General features: G+C 38.7%; 1 protein-coding gene across 6 annotated transcripts in view; it reads right to left on the reverse strand.

Annotated features, from left to right (window-relative positions):
• Window positions 1-2039: 2039 nt before the first annotated feature.
• The window catches only part of lingo1a (leucine rich repeat and Ig domain containing 1a), a 195644-nt gene continuing 179990 nt past the window's right edge, over window positions 2040-17693 (reverse strand). For all 6 annotated transcript variants that reach the window (XM_078948479.1, XM_011475842.4, XM_078948480.1 and 3 more), the window contains one exon: window positions 2040-5966. In XM_078948479.1, coding sequence (XP_078804605.1) covers window positions 4107-5966 — 1860 coding nt within the window. In that variant the 3' untranslated portion in view covers window positions 2040-4106. The remainder of the gene's footprint in view (window positions 5967-17693) is intronic.

Consider the following 17693-nt stretch of genomic DNA (forward strand, 5'->3'; position numbering starts at 1 on the left):
CATTTTTTGGTACGAGCACCAAATTTGGCATAATTTGATGGAATCCTGTATCAGAAAAGCACATTTGCCACGAAAAAATCCCAAATGTTGGAATATTTAATATAATATAATTGAATATAATATAAAAGAATGATCTAAAAGCACGGTATTGAATGCAAGTTTAGCATATGGTGTTTCCACTGAACTGTTAGTACTCAATACTACCAATGGACGCGTACATAAAGTCCTAATAAGTCTTAAAATGTGCGGAGCAACACATGAACACAAGTGTTTTGAATGCGGAAGCCTCAAACAAGCATTTACGAACGTTTACATTGACTTTTCATTGTAAGCAGTTGCTTGAACGTGCGTTGCCGAGGGCGGTGTGAACGTAGGTGAATTATATTCCTTAGCTACCCTTAAATTTAAAGACTGCATTTTGTGCATTAACAGTCCCTGTTTTTAAGGACTGGGGCAAATAGAAATCAAATATGTTTATAATAATTATGTGTATGGCTGCCATCTTTACAAATGGTCGCCACTTTGGATTATTCTCTTGGTAAACTTGATTTTCTGAAAGAGGGAATCATAGTATATTCATGCTCAACTCAGTCATGATTTTTGTCAGGATAAGCATTCTTGCTCTGCTACCTTTTTTTTTAACATCTTGATAATCTTTATTTTTTTATGATATTTTTCTCTGCAGTTCAAATTATTCAAGTTATTAACTGGCCAATCACATGCCTAAATAAAAGTATGTCGTTTTATGTTAAATGTTTGAAACATTTGATTGACACATTTTCCTGAAGGGGGGTGGTCTTCCAATGAGCTCGCTCCTGATTGACCGAGAGTGGTTGCCAAAGAAACAGTGACTCAGACCGTCTCGGACCAATCACTGCTTACTGACGATTTCTGGTTCCAACATGGCTACATTTATATCGTGAAAAAATAGCAACAGAATTGACTTCATTTCGTTAAAGCCGGAAGTAAGCCGTTTTCTATGAGTGACAACACTCTGGCTCGGTCCAGTTCTCATATGCAGTCAATGGTTAAATTCCATTACGGGTATCCGCCACGCTGCCATTAATCTGGCTGCTGTGTGACCTAACCCTGACCCTAACCATATGCAGTGCAGTGGCAGAAACTAATGAACAAATATCAATAAGTAGAGCACCATTTATGCAAGGCCAGTACAAAAATACTTTTTTAATCTATAATCTACATTGCATATATTTTATAGGACAGATGACCAATAGATACACATGGCCTCAGTAAGCCAGTTTTAACTACTGTCAGGGTTGTATGTCCTTTGTATTCTCCCACTTTTGGAAAACACCAGCTTCACCCAACACAAGCCAAAAGGTCATGTGACCACAGACTTTCCTCGCTTCATAGTTTTGTCTTGTACTTCTTCATAATATTAGCCAGAATCTTTGCGTGACTGGATTGTTTGGTGAAGAATCATTACATTTGAAAAAGAAAAAAAACCCTTCCTGAGGAATTAATGAAGTGTCAAATGCTTGTATTAGCAGCTGGATCTTAGCCAGATGACATCCAAGAACAAAAAAAAAATCTGCTTTTGCGTAAAAAACACCTGTCATTTCCACTAAGACGACTCTCACAAGTACAAGATCCAATTGTGCAAAGTAAATTGATAATGTGCCTTATAAACATCATAAAGCCTCTGATCTGGATCTAATGGTGGTTAATTAATGTTAAGAGGCAAGACAAGTAAACAAGTGAACTACCATTTTCTGTCATTAGTGCTTGAACACATGATGTTAAATTACCTTGCAGTCTGCATCATCATTTAATTGGGTAATTCATCATAGAAATCAAATATCAATTTGCTCATCTGTCCACTGATACGTTTACTCTGCACCTGATAGTTGGGTGAGATTACAAGCATGGTTTAATGGGATTTATGATTATATCCTTAACAACATTGATAAAAACAATGTTCTGAGAAGTTGCATGAATTAGATATTTGCGCTTTCTCTGCTGTTCCAAGGTGAGGTCTCTTTCATGTCGTTTTGCTTAAATGAAGATTGGGAGCAGTGCATGTTTAAAAAAGTCCATAGATTGTTTAATACAACATACCATATTCTCAACAATTCAACATCAACAAAATTTTGTTAATTAAAAAAAAAAAGAAATCTGCATATTACCTTTATTGCACAGGACAATTTGAATGTATTTTTTTTCCATAGATTTGCTTTTTTTTTTTGTAAAAAGTTGGCTTGGACTATACATGTTTGATATTGTCCAGGGTGAAAATGAAACAGAGGGAATAATTGAAATCAAAAACAGAATCATGGACCACTTGGGATTAGAAAAAAAGAAGAAAGAGGGAAAGAAAGGCTAGGTACAGTAGCCACACTTTGAACAAAGAGCATTCGTTATTAGCAAGAGGGAGAACCATGAGCCGTATCCAGTTTTTTTTTTCCTTCTCTTTATGCAAAACGGATTACACCAAAGCTGCTTCCGATTGCTCTATTGGTGAAACCATCTGTGTCACTCCAGCCATCTGTAGATTCTGTCCGTTCTTCCAGCCATTTCTCTGTCGTCATCTGTAATGTCATCCATCAAAAATAACTTCATCCTCACACACTTTCGCAAAGCCCAGCTGTCCACAGTGTGCACTTGAAAAGTTAATGCCACAAACTCACTTTTTTTTTTTAGTAATGCAGGAGCAGAATTTGGAGCAGTTCTTTTTCCTCCTTTTGACAAACATAGTACATTTTAGAAGAGAAGCAAACCTGGAAATGAGTTAACATTTTCATGAATTTTAACAAAAGATAGGTAACTGTGATTAAAAACAGAGGGCCGAATATCATGTCCAGAAACAGAAGAGCCACAACCTTTCCTCATCACAATCATTTTGCAACCCCCCCCCCCCCCCCCCCCCCCAAGATAAAAAAAAACTTTTGTTTCAACTAAAACATAAAAATGATTTAGTGCATATAGTATCAATGCACTATGGGATGTTTTTTAAGTCTGTGCCTACCCACTCTACAAAGAGAATTTGGACCACAGCCTACGTAACACACTGCTTCTAAATTTACAGTAATTTGGTCAGCTTTCTTTTTTATATGTCTAAACCTTTACTTTTATTTGAGTTTAAATTCAAACTACAGGAGTCAATCTTTATGAGTGAGCCTTTGGTCCATCTGTAAATCACTATATAGTAATAGCAAATCCAATCATTTCAATAGTGAAAAATAGGATTAAATCAGTCTGAAAAGATGTAGGAAAGCTGAGACTAGATGCGTATTAAAAAACAAACAAACAAACAAAAAAAACAATGTCCTTTTTCTAAAGTGCAATTTTCCTGATATATTTTTGTGTGTAAAAAGAAATTTAGAGGAAAATTCCAAAAACATGACTTAGTTGGTCATGATTAAGGCTTTAATTCATATAAGGCTGTTTTACAGCATTTTAAGAATAATTAATCGGATTCATCTCAAATTCCAAACAGTTTTCGATTTATCATATTTCATTTAGACTGTGTAGTTGTTTGATTTATGGGGAAAGCCTTCAAAACATGTTCCAACAAAAATGCACACTGGATTGATTGCTGAACAACATTTATGACTGTAAGAAAAACAAATCAGTTGTATTCACAGTTGTCACAAAGATGTTCTGTAATAAAATTCTACTTGAAATGCAATAACTTTTACAAATCTCATCCATAACATTTAGCTCTGAAAGAAATAAAAAAACAAAATAGGAAAAGACGAAAAACAGCGGTGATACAAATAAGATCTGCCCCTCCCTAGACGCTTGAACAGATTTTTTAAAATCCTTTTTTACATCATTTTCTTGCGAATTTCAATGGAGCATATACTTCTTGTGAATAAGAAATCCAGTAGTCAATTAATGCCCCCAGAGACTCTGTAGAAACCACCGATGGCTTGTAACACTGGGTGTGGTTACATTGCTTCCAACTTTGAATAGTCAGGAGTCGCCCTCTTGCCAAGTCCAACAGCCAGGAAAAAAACAAAAAACAAAACTTTACTCTATGTTTACAGACCATGATCCACAGGTTTGCAAGTGAGGAAAGAAAATGTCTTTTTTCCCCAATTTGTCCTATTTTAAAAGTCAAATTAATGGATACCACAGCGCTATTAAATCATTTTCATGTTAAACTTGCGAGGAGCATCCACTGTGGTGCTGCTCATGCCAGCGTCTGATTTCCGTGGCACGTACTCAATCTCAATGTTGTGCTTGGTGTTGCCTTTGCCTCTGCTCCAAAGGAACAGTAGTACCAGACAAAACAGGACAACACCAAGAAACGAGATGAAACCCATGGTGGTTGCAATGATCAGTGTCTTTATATCAAATGGGAAAGGGACATTGGCTCTTGTACCATTAGCACCAGTCTCTGCGGGCTGATTGGAAATGAAAGCAAAGGTTTTGTTGGGTTGTTGCGGCCAGTCAGGTGAGTAACTGTGGATGTGAAGGTGAGCAGGTGAGGTGTCATTTCCGCCTGCATTGCTGGCTATGCATACATAAGTGCCGTTATCTTGAATCTGGGCGTAGCGAACCTCGAGGGTGCCATCTGGCAACACAGAAAGCCTTCCAATTGTTTTGGTGGTGATAAACTTTTTCTGCGGTGAAAGCCACATAATTACTGGAGCTGGATCTCCATCTGCTTGGCAAGCAAAATGAACAATGGCTCCCTCGTCGACAAATTTCTGCTGGGGTTTGCGATCCCTAATCCTAGACTTGCGGCAGGTGAAGTAGTTTGGCTGCAGAACATCTGGGAAATCCTTGAACTCTTTGCCTTGGACAAACTCGGGGGAGGCACAGGTGGGCTGCTGTTTGTTAAAATTAAGCCGCCAACGCCGTCGGAACACCCATAAAAGCCGGCAGTCGCAGGCCAAGGGATTATCATACAACGCAAGGGTTTCCAGGTTGCCAACTGAGTGGAAAGCAGACTCTTCTAAAGTGCTAAGAGTGTTCCCAGACACATTTAGGATTTTAAGGTAGTTCAGACCACGAAAGGAGTAGGGCTCAATCATAGCCAGTCTGCCTCCAACCAGGTGCAATTCTTGGAGGCGCAGTAGATCATGAAGCTTATTCCCCTCAATGGTATGAATAGGGTTGTAAGAAAGATTCAGAAAGCGCAAGTAAACCAAGTGCCGCAGGGCCACATAAGGGATCGTGGTCAGGTTAGCACTGGCAATGGTCAGCGAGGTGAGATTTAATCCATACAAGCAATTTGGGGTCATTGTATCCAAGTACGGCCAGTTGGCTATTTCCAGCACTTTAAGCCGATAGAGCCGTTTGAAAGAGTAATCCCGTATGATGTTGATATTGAGGTGGCGCAGCCTCAGAGTGATCAAATTATGAAGGTGGGTAAAAGCCTCAGTTGGCACAGAGGACAAGTTGCACTTCTCAAGACTTAGGTGCTCAAGGCCGCTTAGGCCATGAAAAGCCCTGTGGGATATGAAAACCAGGTCATTGTCCCCCACCTCCAAAGACCGAAGGTTGTACAAATCCTGGAACATGTAGTCCAACAGGATTACAATCTTGTTCTCACTTATGTCCAACTCTGTGAGATTGCTCAGGCCAGTAAAAACACCCAGTTGGATCAACTTAAGCTTGTTGCTACGCAACCCCAATGTCCGCAAACCGGGAAGGTTGTTGAACGCTCCAGGTTCAATTGTAGAGATGGTGTTTTCACTTAGTTCCAGGTGTTCAAGGCTGAGAAAGTTGGCAAACTCATCAGGATTGATGGTTCTGATACGGTTCTTGCTGAGGTCCAGCAGTCTTGTGTCAGGAGGAATGCCCTCAGGAACTGACATAAGCTTCTTGCGGTGGCACAACACTGAGTGATCTTGAGAGTTGCATTCACATCGTGCTGGGCAGTCTATGGTGGAGCCAGACAGTACAGTTCCTAGCATCAGGATCAGAATGGGCCGCCAGCAAGCCACCAGGTAGCTGTGCCCAGTCGCTTCCCTGGCTGCCATCTTATCGGTTACCTGCAAAAGAGAAGAAGCAAAAGCATTTAGTTAGAAAATCAAATATCATAAAAATCACACCTCTGGATTTTATTTGCTTTCATTTGAGTATTTAAAGTCAAATCTTCTCCAATTATTTTTAGGTACTTGCTTCCACAATAACCATAAGAGCTAGACGAAAGCCACTCTCATTTGACACCTATGCAGACAGCAGAGCAGATAGTATGACATCTGCTGCAATATTCATGAGCAGTAAGATGAGTACAAGTAACAAAGAATAAGGTGCATGCTTGCATAACAAAATGTAATTCTGCTTTCTTTGTGTGTCTGTAGAGCTGTAAAAATGTGTTTTAAATACATGTAGCCTCTATCAACTCACTATGTGATGTGATACACTGATCTTGACCTGGCAATCTACATATATTGTGCCCTACTGAGTCTGTTGTGGAATACTTAAGCATCATTTCCACAACCCACCTCGTTGAAACTCAATCAGTAAAAGCTATTGGTTTGAAATGACACCTAGCTTCAAGTAGAATTAGCAGTCTTTTTGGTAATCTACATCATACTGTGTCACAGAAGCACATCTGTGATTTGTTCTGGTTGCACATTATTCCTCCCCGGCCCCTGCAGTATGAATTTCCGGTAGGAACAGTGGGGGGTGGAGTAGCAGTGGCAAGTGTTCACAATCAAAGATGGATGGTGGCAGGTGTGATGTATGTGCAGCAGTTGAAACACAGCTCGCGCAATCTTCTAGGATATGATACGAATCCTATACCACCAGAGAATTGGACTCAGAGATAAATAAAATACTTAGGTTAAGAGGCAAACAACAACTCCTAACCCTTTTTAATGTCAGTGGTTAGCAAGATTCCATCACTGACCTCAGTAATCTAATTAAAGCTGAATTTTGAATTAAGATGGTATCATGATGACTTTATTTATCACATAAATTACATTATTTCCTCTATTTAAGCACCAGCTATATAATGCGACAAGATAAAGGTTCAAAACAAAAATCTTTCATCGGAAATTCCCACTCATCCTTGGAGATTTCTCTGCTTTTATGCGAGGGCTGTTGTCACAAAATGTCACATTTTTTCATAACTGCATCTTTGATCAACTATTTTTCTAGTAATGAGGAGTTTCTCTCTTGAACCAAACATGTTGCTATGTGCTTTACATACATACTACAAAAAGCTCAAAAAAGATCTGTGAAATGACTGACAGTTAATTACGGGCTGACATGTTACTGCACTAATCCACAACTGGACATTAGATTTATCAAAAAGGAGAGTTCATGGATTCGATTTACTGTGCTCAATTTCATTCCATCCTGGGTGGGGTCAGAGTGCACACCAAGGATTTGATGATACCATCTGTAATCAAGTGATGTCAAAACAGGCTGAGAGGGTTCGCCTGATATCTGAGCCCTGCAGCAGCACCCACCGCGCTCTATTCTGCCCCAAGCCATATGCGGGCGGCCATTCTAACTCCCTAACTCTATTGATTACATCACCGCTGAGAGCAGGTAGATGGAGTGCTATACGTGTGTCTGTGTGTTATCCATGGCAAGACACATAAGATGTCATCTCATCATAGACTCTGCTCTGATAATGTGGAGATCGGTCAACGAGATGCCATTATGTCCAACTCTATTAGCGCCAACGATAAAAGGCAATAAGGAAAATGATCAAATCATGCTTCATATAAAGCTCCATCACTTTGTTTTGAGTATGTTATAAAGAAAACTATGTTGCTTGAACCAGCCCTTGCTAGCAGAGTATAGCACGAATTGACAACTACAGGCCTAACAGACCACTATCCTGCTTCCTTTCTATCACCCCAACCATTCCAGATTCCAAATGATTAAACACATGTGATCCAGATAAATAACCATTTTTAACTAGTGTGATAGGAAAAGTAAACTATACTTAAATAGTTTATTTGATTATTAGACACAATTATCCTATTTTGATGTATCGAAATATTTAACCTTTGAAATGTGCTTAGCAATTTCCATGCAACTTTATTTTTCCTCTGCTCTGTCTGCCTCGTTTCGACCCAAAGAACATTACCAAAGAGAAGTCAACTTTAATATTGCACCACTATATAATAATCCATCCATCCATCTTCCTCCACCTATGTGGGACCGGGTCGCGGGGGCAGCAGTTTAAGCAGAGATGCCCAGATTTCCCTCTCCCCGGCCACTTCCTCCAGGTCCTCTGGGGGGACCCCTAGGCGTTTCAAGGCCAGGTGAGAGTCGTAGTCTCTCCACTGTGTCCTGGGTTTTCCCCGGGGCCTCCGTCCAGTGGGACATGCCCAGAGGAGGCATTCAGACTAGATCCCCGAGCCACCTCAACTGGCTCCTTTCGATGTGGAGGAGAAGTGGTTCTACCTCGAGCTCTCCGCGGGTGACCGAGCTTCTCACCCTATCTCTAAGGGAGCGGGAGCAGCCACCCCACTGAGAAAGCTCCTTTCAGTCACTTGTTTTCGGGACCTCGTTTTTTCGGTCATGACTCAAAGCTCATGACCATAGGTGAGTGTTGGAACAAAGATCGACCGGTAAATTGAGAGCTAATAAGAGAGATAATAATAATAATAATAAATTAACTTTATATAAAGACCCACTCCAATGAAATGGCTGTTTTTTTGTATGTTTTTAACATGTTCTTGTGGCATTTTTCTCATGATGGAGGACAGATTTTAAAGAAATTAAGCTTAAATTGTGTTTCTGCTCTGGTCCATTCTGATACATCTACTTCAGATGACTACATCCACTCACATGTTTATTTTTCTCATCCAAGCTGGTATTTGGCTCAAAATTGAATGACTGGTTAGCTCTGATACCGCTCACTGTTTTTGTTGCACCACTAAACGTTATGTTGGGGTTGAGAGGGGCTGTAAGCTTGCAGGAGAGCTTGTAATCAGAGAGAATGCAAACAGTTTTGCACACAACTCATAATCTATTTTAAAAGCGTTCCCAGTGGTCTTTTAAATAGGATCATGTTGTTTTTACTCAAAATAAAAAACAAAATGGGACATAAATTCTGCAGTAATCAATTACTGCCTCTTCACTCAACCCGCATTCCTGTCATCCATAACTGAACTAGCTGTTTACACGCTCTCTTGCTAGCTTAAAGCCCCTCACATAACACAACCAGTGCAACAAAAAGGGAATAGCCATACAGCATTGAGCCAGATTCCAGCTCAGATGAGGAAAAAGAAGACATACCTGGATCTAGTCGTCTTTAAGTGGATGATTAAGAATGGAGCGGAGCAGGGACTACTAGCTTTTTTTAAATGGCATTTCTTGGCCTTCTCCTGATTGACAATTATTCCAATCAAGAAATACTCAGGAACACAATTTTACGTTCATTTTTCTCCATCAAAAGTCAAATGCCACAATAAAATGTTTAAAACACTAAAAACACAATTTTCATCAGGGTGGGTCTTTAAATCAGGATGACTCCATGGTCAGCCTCGATGTCATTTGCTATTTTTCTTTCTTTTCTCTGCAGGCCTTCTAGAAGTGTTTGCAACGGAGGGTTACACACACATAACGTCTTGCACGCACACACACACGCACAACAGACATCAATAAATACGATGGCATCTACTGCCTATTCAGTTTAAAAAGTGAAATTGTAATAAAAAAATAAAAATAAAGATTTCCTCAAAAACATCTGTTATGTGGCCTCCATGGCAAACATGGATGGACAGGGATACATTATGATGAAGAATGACATCCACAGGTAAACATTAGCGGCACTGTTTTGTTAATGATCCGGTGTTATCGTTCCCTCACAGGCATTCAGGCTGAATGCAGTTTCTCATTCCAATCAGTGCTCCACTGAGCTCCCTGAGAATTACATTAATTGAGGTGCAGTGAGAGGGGACACAATTCTCAAAAGAATGAATATGTTGGAGAAAAAGACGACAGTGCTCAATAAATGAGGACCCACTGGTCCAGGACCAATAATAAGTAGATCAGTGAATGGTAAGATTAAGGCTTTTATGCCAGCATCCTCTGGGATCTTGAGGATGCTGCTTCATATTAGAGATAGATAGTACCCCATATTCCAATTACAATAAGGTGGCATAATAAAGACAAAATCCTAATTAAATACTGTAGCTAAGAATGTTTTTTTTCTCTGAAAATCAGTGTTAAGGTATGGTAAACCAGCTAATTAAAAGTGTAATTAAAAACTCAAAATCAAATAAAATACTGATTGTCTTTAACACACATGGGAGCCTCCAGGTTATGTACATTATGTCATCTAAAGCATTTATAGAAATATGAGATAGGAGTCTAAGAAAACTGAAAACAGCATTTAAAGGCCCACTCTGATCATCTTTTGATCTATTATTAAAGAGTTCTCAGTGGTCTTTTAATTGTCATAATGGTGATTTTAGCCAAAAAAAAAATTCTAGGACATAGTTTCTGCAGAGCGGCAATAGTTCATTAGAAATCCACCTCTGAGTTTTAGGTGAACTGTTGGCATGGAGTAAGTTCACCCCCCCCTTCCCATAAACAATTTCTTTACACTCTCTCCCGCTAGCTTACAACCCCGTACAATTCCCAACTTAACATTACCACTGCGACAAAAATGGTGACTAATATTGGAGTAATCCAGCTGTACAGTTTTGAGCCAGATGTCAGTTCAGACGATGTATAACAAATCATGGATCTAGTTATCTACGACCAGATGGATCAAAAACTAGTGGGGCAGGGAGCTTGTGGCTTGCCCTGGTGACTTCCATGTAACAAATACAATTTTTTTCCATCAACATTTTTTCATCTGCACCTGATTCACAATGATTTGAATTAAGCAATACTTAGAAATGGAAATTTAAGCTTTTTACTTTTATTTATATATAAATATGTCTCCATCATAAGAAAATTCCACAAGAACACCAAAAACACAATTTTTTTTAGAGGGAGTCTGTAAGAAATAGTAGAAAATAAAAAATTAGTTTATTTAGATGTTTGTTTTTTTTACAGTCCAATATATCACATATTTTAATTAGCCCCTTGTTGAGGAATGCCACAAAACATCAATGACCCGATCCAGCCAATGTGCTCACTTTCACCTAAACCTTTTTGATGTTAAAGAGGTTACATGCCCCCACAGGTCGTATGATGTTTATTTTGACTGTCATCATTAATTTAATCCAAATAAGCACTAGTTCACATAAGCGGGGAGAAGCCCCGTCCATTGCCCAAAGCTTTATTTTACCTGTCACAAGACATCAGTCCTGAGCCTCGTTTAATACCTGTAAGCTTCTGGGAAATCCATGGGATGATGCTGACGTTATCTACAGCACAAAGTGTTAAAAGCCCTTAAAGCCTATTCCTCGGCAAACTGCTTAGTCAGCTGCCAGCTTAATCCTCAATGGCCAAATGCAGCAGCATATTTATATTTACTTGGCAAAATGCTTGTCTTATAGGTTTTTCCTAGAACTGTTTGAAAAAAATGTGCAGAATGTTCACCTTAAAGGAAAAAGGGAACTGATGTCAATTGTTTTGCTTTCATCAGTAGCTTTTTTTTAGTATTCCTAATAAAAAAAGTTTTCTTTACGTTTTATTTCAGGTTTCTACTGCCAGTAAAAGCTGGTTTTCTTAGACAGAGGATGCATATTGACAGCAACCGTTTGTCTAAATCCATCTTAACCAGCAGTCTCTGACCTTTAGCTCCCTAAGTAAGATTATTTTCACACCGGGATTGTGTTGCATAGCTGAATTTCAAGAGAAAGAATACCCCCCTGTCATTGAGACGCTAAGCCGCCTGCCAGGATTGCTGGCTGGATATGGACCTGTGAAATGGCAGGGCTTAAATGTAAGTCGATGGCCGACAGATGGACACCATAGCCCTAATCCGGGTAAAGAAGCTGGCTGGTGCAACAAGGTTCACAATTCCAACAGCAAACAGGTGCTTCCTCGACTAAACTCTGCGGGGAAACCTGTTGACGTATTCCTCTTGAACTTCACCTCCCAAAAGGGTGATTTCCGATGCACGTGCAGAGACAGACCCATTTAATTAGAACTGATCAAGCATTGGGGAGGCATTTGTAGACCGAAAAATGATCATACAAGAAGCTTAAGTGAAATAATCTCTTTTTATTCACGTATTGATTTGATGTGAAAAACGTTTGTTCAAATGATGCAATAATCCTTTTTGATAGATTTGTTTCTTACTGAAAAAAAGGCTTCCATTCAGACTTTTATTGATTCCCATCTTTCCAGACAACATAAAGCTGCTTCCACAATAGGATCGCCTGATGGAAACTATTCAATTAAAAGCAAAACGAAAAAATGAACCAAGAAGAACAAATGCTGCTAGTCCTCCATTCTAGGGATCTAATCTAGGGAGTTCTCAAATACTTGGATAGTCACGATCTATTCCCAAAAAGTACTAATAATTGCAATGTCCAAGATCGTTGATATGCAGTCTTTATAAAGCTAATGGGTTGCAGTAAAAATACTCTTCATAAAAATGTAATTATCATTCTAAAATGAATAATACTGTTGAATTTTAAGTAAATAAAATAAACTTACTGTATGAGCTAATGTTACCAGAAGTAAATAACTCCTCAAATTAAAGTCAAAATCGGTCAAATGTCTGATTTTCTAAGTACAAAAACAAGTGTTTTTTGTAGATAAAGTTCAGTTTTCTTAAATAAGTTCTGAAAATCTGTTTTAAATATATGTTTAAAAAAATAGAATAGAAAAATAGCATAAATATTTTTTAGAAAATAAATGTAGAGATATTCTGAAAATCGTGTGATCAATTTCCTCTAAGGATGAAAGGAGTCAGCATATAAAGAAAACAAATCTGTTGTCAGTTTAGAATAAAGGATTGTGTGTTTTCTAACTGTAACAGAATTATTTTAATTTCAAATCTTTTTTTCACAATATTGTTTCTGTAGAGCAACCAGGTTATAAACTGGCCAATCAGATGCCTCAATAGAAGTAGGTGGTCAAAATCTTTAATTGACAGATTTAATGTAGCCCATTTGTAAGTGGTAAGGGTTGTGGACATCCAACAAGCTCACACCTGATTGGCGAGAGTGGTTGACGAAAAAATGTTGACTCAGACCAACTTGGACCAATCACTGCTTGGCTCCAACAAAGTGGCAACTGTGTCATGTAAATATGGCGATTTAATTGACTTCATTTCGTTGGACCCTGAGTAAGGCCTTTTCTATGGGTGACGTCAAACTCAAATAGTCCACCGCTCATATACAGTCAATGTAGTCCTATGAGTGATGTATTTTGGACATTCACCTCCTCGCTGGATCCGGTTTAGTAATGAGACATTTCAACTTTGGGCTGTTATGTTTTAGAGAATCACACCAAAGTTCACTTAAAAGCAAACCTGGATTTTGCACCAGTGTCCCCCATATTATTTCGAAACAAATTTCAGATTAGCCATATTTTTTGCTAAACAAATCAAACTTTGTCAAGTTACTTAGTTGTCAACAAAAGAAATGAAATAAAAACAAAAATACTCCAATGGTTTCATGGTGGAATAAAAGCATGCCTTCAAGCACCTCCATTCAAGATTTATCTTTCATCAGAAGACCTATTTGGAGTTTTAAAAGTCATCATCGATGTTTACTATTCACTCAAAATAAAGGAGGAAGAGCTAAATGGCGTAAATGGCGTATACTTGTATAGCGTTTTTCTACCTACAAGGACAAAGCGCTTTTACAGTCACAGACCCATTCACCCAGTCACACACACATTCACACACACATTCACACACTGGTGGCCGCTCCGCTGCCAAACACAGGCGCCCGCCTACCACCAGAGGCAAGGTGGGGTTCAGTGTCTTGCCCAAGGACACTTCGACTCATGGGCGTGCAAGGCGGTGACAAAGCTGTGTCAGTTAGCAAGTGTGCAGGTGTAGTCATCTCTCTGAGCTGGTTCTCTAAGCCTGCATGGCTTCTTTCCAGGCAGTCCGGATTCTCCACACAGTCGTAGACATAAATAATGAGATAATTGATGATTAACGGACTGGAAGAAAAAAAAAGACTGCTAGTTTAAAGCCTTTGTGTCTGTCTTGGCGTAATGGACTGAGTAAATAAAATATAGGTATTTTTCGGTCCTAAACAAAGAATGTAATAAACAAAATCCAAAATTTAGATATTTCAAAGAAGTGTTTAACTAATATTTGTGTTTGAGGTTTACAGCTTGTTGTTTTGTAATGAATAAAAGCATTTATAAAGTTTTTTTTTCCTATTGATGTGGCAGTTATAATAGATTTATAAGGTCTCTGGCTCTGTGAATTAATTTAAAAATGTCAAGTCAAGGCATTTTCGTAACATATCGATTACAAAGCCACACTTCTTCTAATTGACACGAGGAAATCTAAGATGATTTAGGCGTGTCATGTAATACCCACAGCGCTAACACTTCTACAAATGAGGCAGAGGCAGTCATGCACCACAGGTTTATGTTCACAATCTAACTTTTGCCCATTTCCCCTTTTTGTTAGTCTAGTTTGACCACAGGTTAGGCTTCTATCTCTAACCATTAAAAAAAAGCTTAACTAGCACATTTTAATGTCAGCCCTGCTAACATCTTTGTTTCCTGCTTCAGGAGAAACAGCTATTTTTTTATTGCAAAAATAATTGTGTTTCTGTGTTTTAAAATATAAGAAGAAAATTAATCTATTTCTGAGAATTTATTTCTTCAAATAGTTGTGAATCAGGAGAAGACAACAAATGTCTGTTTGAAGAGGATCCTATTTAAGATGTAGAAAATATGCTAGGCATGCCACAAGCTCCCTGCTTCATTTTGCAAAGGGGAGGGGAAGGGGGGGGATTGTTCTGCACCAACAGTCCCACTCAGATGTGAATTTTTAATTAACTCCTGCCACTCAGCAGAAATGTTATTCTACTCTGTTTAAAAATGGTATCATCATAAGTAAAAGACCACTGGAAACACGTTTACAATAGATCAAAAGATGATCAGAGTGGGACATAGGAATAAGGCGGTGTCACATATACCAGAATGCATGGCTTACAAGACTAAATACCAGTTACAGTTGACCTCACATTAAACTTTTCCTCTCAGTATTTGAGCTTAAGCATTAAAAAAAAACACTGTTAACCTATTTTAGGCTGAATGTTAACAAGTGTAATTTGCATTGGATGGATGCCATCTTGTGTAAAACAGACAAAATGATACATTATTTTGGGACAAGTTTATGTTATGCCACACAAAAACAGCTCTTTGTTCAGCTGGTCAAGCCATCTTTCATTCCTGTAACACTTAGAAGGATGAAATGTTAAGTCTGTAGCAAATTTTTCAGAACATGCTATCTGGGCTAGCTTTTAGGGTTTTCTAATAATGATGAGAAGGAGTCCATAGGAGACCTGAACAAAGATGTGATGTAACTATTTGGTGCATTTAGTGACAGAAAGTAGAGTGCACAGCAGAGATGCTCAGAATCAGAACTCCACAGAGAGATGCTCCTGTTTTCACAGCTGGGAAAAGAAAATAATGCTTCATAGTTCTTTGACTTTTCCACTCCAAGACATAAATACATGCAGATCAAAATCAGATGTGTTTATTTGCATATTGCTTTGTCATCTGGTCCTGTGGACCCTGACCAGGATTCCTTATCTTGTGGCTTTTGCTGAAGATCTTGCTGACAGAGCTTTGGCTTGAGGCGGTTAAGTCAAAAAGGTTAAACATGGACTTTCGTCCCAACAAGACACACACTCCTAAGAGTTTCAGAAGCAAATTTGAGGCAACAACCCAAGCAGGAGGGTAAAAAAAAGAAAAAAAAAAAAAAAAAAGCAGGCAAACAGTAACACTTGAAGGTCACAGGGCTTTAGATCTCACGCTGGATATTAATCTGGGATGAGTGTGGGTTCTGTTTAGTTGAGAGAGCTGAGACACCGGCACTAACAAGACCCCGGGAGATGCTTTTAGAAAGTCTGCTTCAAGCATCGGGCCAGAGAGAAAGATTTGTGCTTTGAGTCAGCATCTCCTGACATACTGGATATTAACAACTTCATATCTTAGCATTTGTTCTACTGGTGACACATTCACATTGTGTGCTTTGTTCAAAGTACGATTCATCGTTAAATCAAATCAAATCAAACCTAATTTATATTAGGGCTGCACGATCTGAGAAAAACTCGCGATATGCGATATTAGTGATCAATATTGCGATGACGATATAACTTGCGATAAATAAACAAATAAATAGCAAAAACAACAAAAAACATTTCCATTTCACTGCAAAAGTTTAATAAAAATAAGAGTCAAAATACCTTAAATTACTCTCCAAATGACCCTCCTCTAATTAGGAGGCCAACATCTAACATAAAAGCTCCATCAGGTCTCCATCTGATTGATAAAATGTATCAAGGATTTATTCAATTCATCAAATAGTTTAAGTTGCCATAAGATTGTTTTAGCAGATTTAAGGTTTACCATTTATTGGGACTTTTGCGATATGGACATTGCACAGCCTGAAATCGTGATAATGATAAATGTATTGTGCAGGCCTAATTTAAATGGCACTTTACCTATAAACACATAATACAAAGTGGTTTACATTAAGACTAAATTAAATAAATATAAAAGCCAGCAAAAGAATTAAAATACAGCCCCCTCCCCAGTCCTACACACAACCCCCCCACGCCTTTTCCACCTCCCACCCCCTAACTGATGGGGATAGACAATGGGAGATAGTCTGAGCACAAAAACAAGATGGTTGTTGTTGGAAAGGCTAATATTTGGAAGCTCCCTCTCTGTGAATCGCTGCATAGCCAGCCAGATGCAGCATCACAGGCGGGGACCAGCCTCACCACCGCTAAGCGGTGATGCAGATCCACATGTAGAGCTGCACTGATGATGAAAGCAAGCATTGGAATCTCCATATAAGCAAGCGAGAGCAGTGGGCAGACCCTAGCCAGATTTCTAAGATGATAAAAACCTGTTTTAACCACAATTTCTATATGAGGGATGAAAGTTAGCTTAGAGTCGAAAATAATGTCCAGGTTTCTCTCTCTTAGCTTCAGGACCGATGCCTAAAATTTCCTCTTTTCCTGGTTCAATTGCAAAAAATTTGTAGCCATCCATGATTTTACATTCAAAACACAGTTAAAAGAGGCTTCCATCGGCCTTGTGTTATCAGGAGACATGGCAATGTCCAGCTTGTGGCTTCTGATGACATTCCCCAGTGGAAGCATGCAGATGTTAAAAAGCAAGGGGCCAAGGCTGGAACCTTGAGGCACACAACATTGAATTCCGTAGACCTTAGAAGAGTGTATTTCTATGCTCACCATAAAGTTTAAGCTCCATGAGATAAGATTTAAACCACTTGAGAAAAGTTTCTGAAAGGCCAAGACTTTTACAAGGATCAGGGGATCAACAGTATCAAAAGCTGCACTTAGATCTAGTAGAACTAATACTGACCTTTTAAGTCAGTCTGCACAACACAACTTGAACTCTAATATAGCAAATCCTATTTTATATATTATAAATATTAACTGTAATTTTATTTATTTTGCTCTAAAGAAGGCACATGAATTATATTTATGACCATTGCAGATTGTACAGCTTTAAGGACACACATCCATTGTCACTACAGTAAAGCAATCTAAATTGTTTTTTACAAGAACTGATAAAAAGTAGCAACAATAAAAGCATAAAATTCAAAAGAGACAATCCAACTCCCACTGGCAACGGATGAGCCAATACATGAACTAAACCTGTCACAGAGC

This window comes from Oryzias latipes, chromosome 6 (genome assembly GCF_053564925.1).
Source record: "Oryzias latipes strain Hd-rR chromosome 6, Olatipes_Hd-rR_3.1".
Taxonomy (NCBI): domain Eukaryota; kingdom Metazoa; phylum Chordata; class Actinopteri; order Beloniformes; family Adrianichthyidae; genus Oryzias; species Oryzias latipes.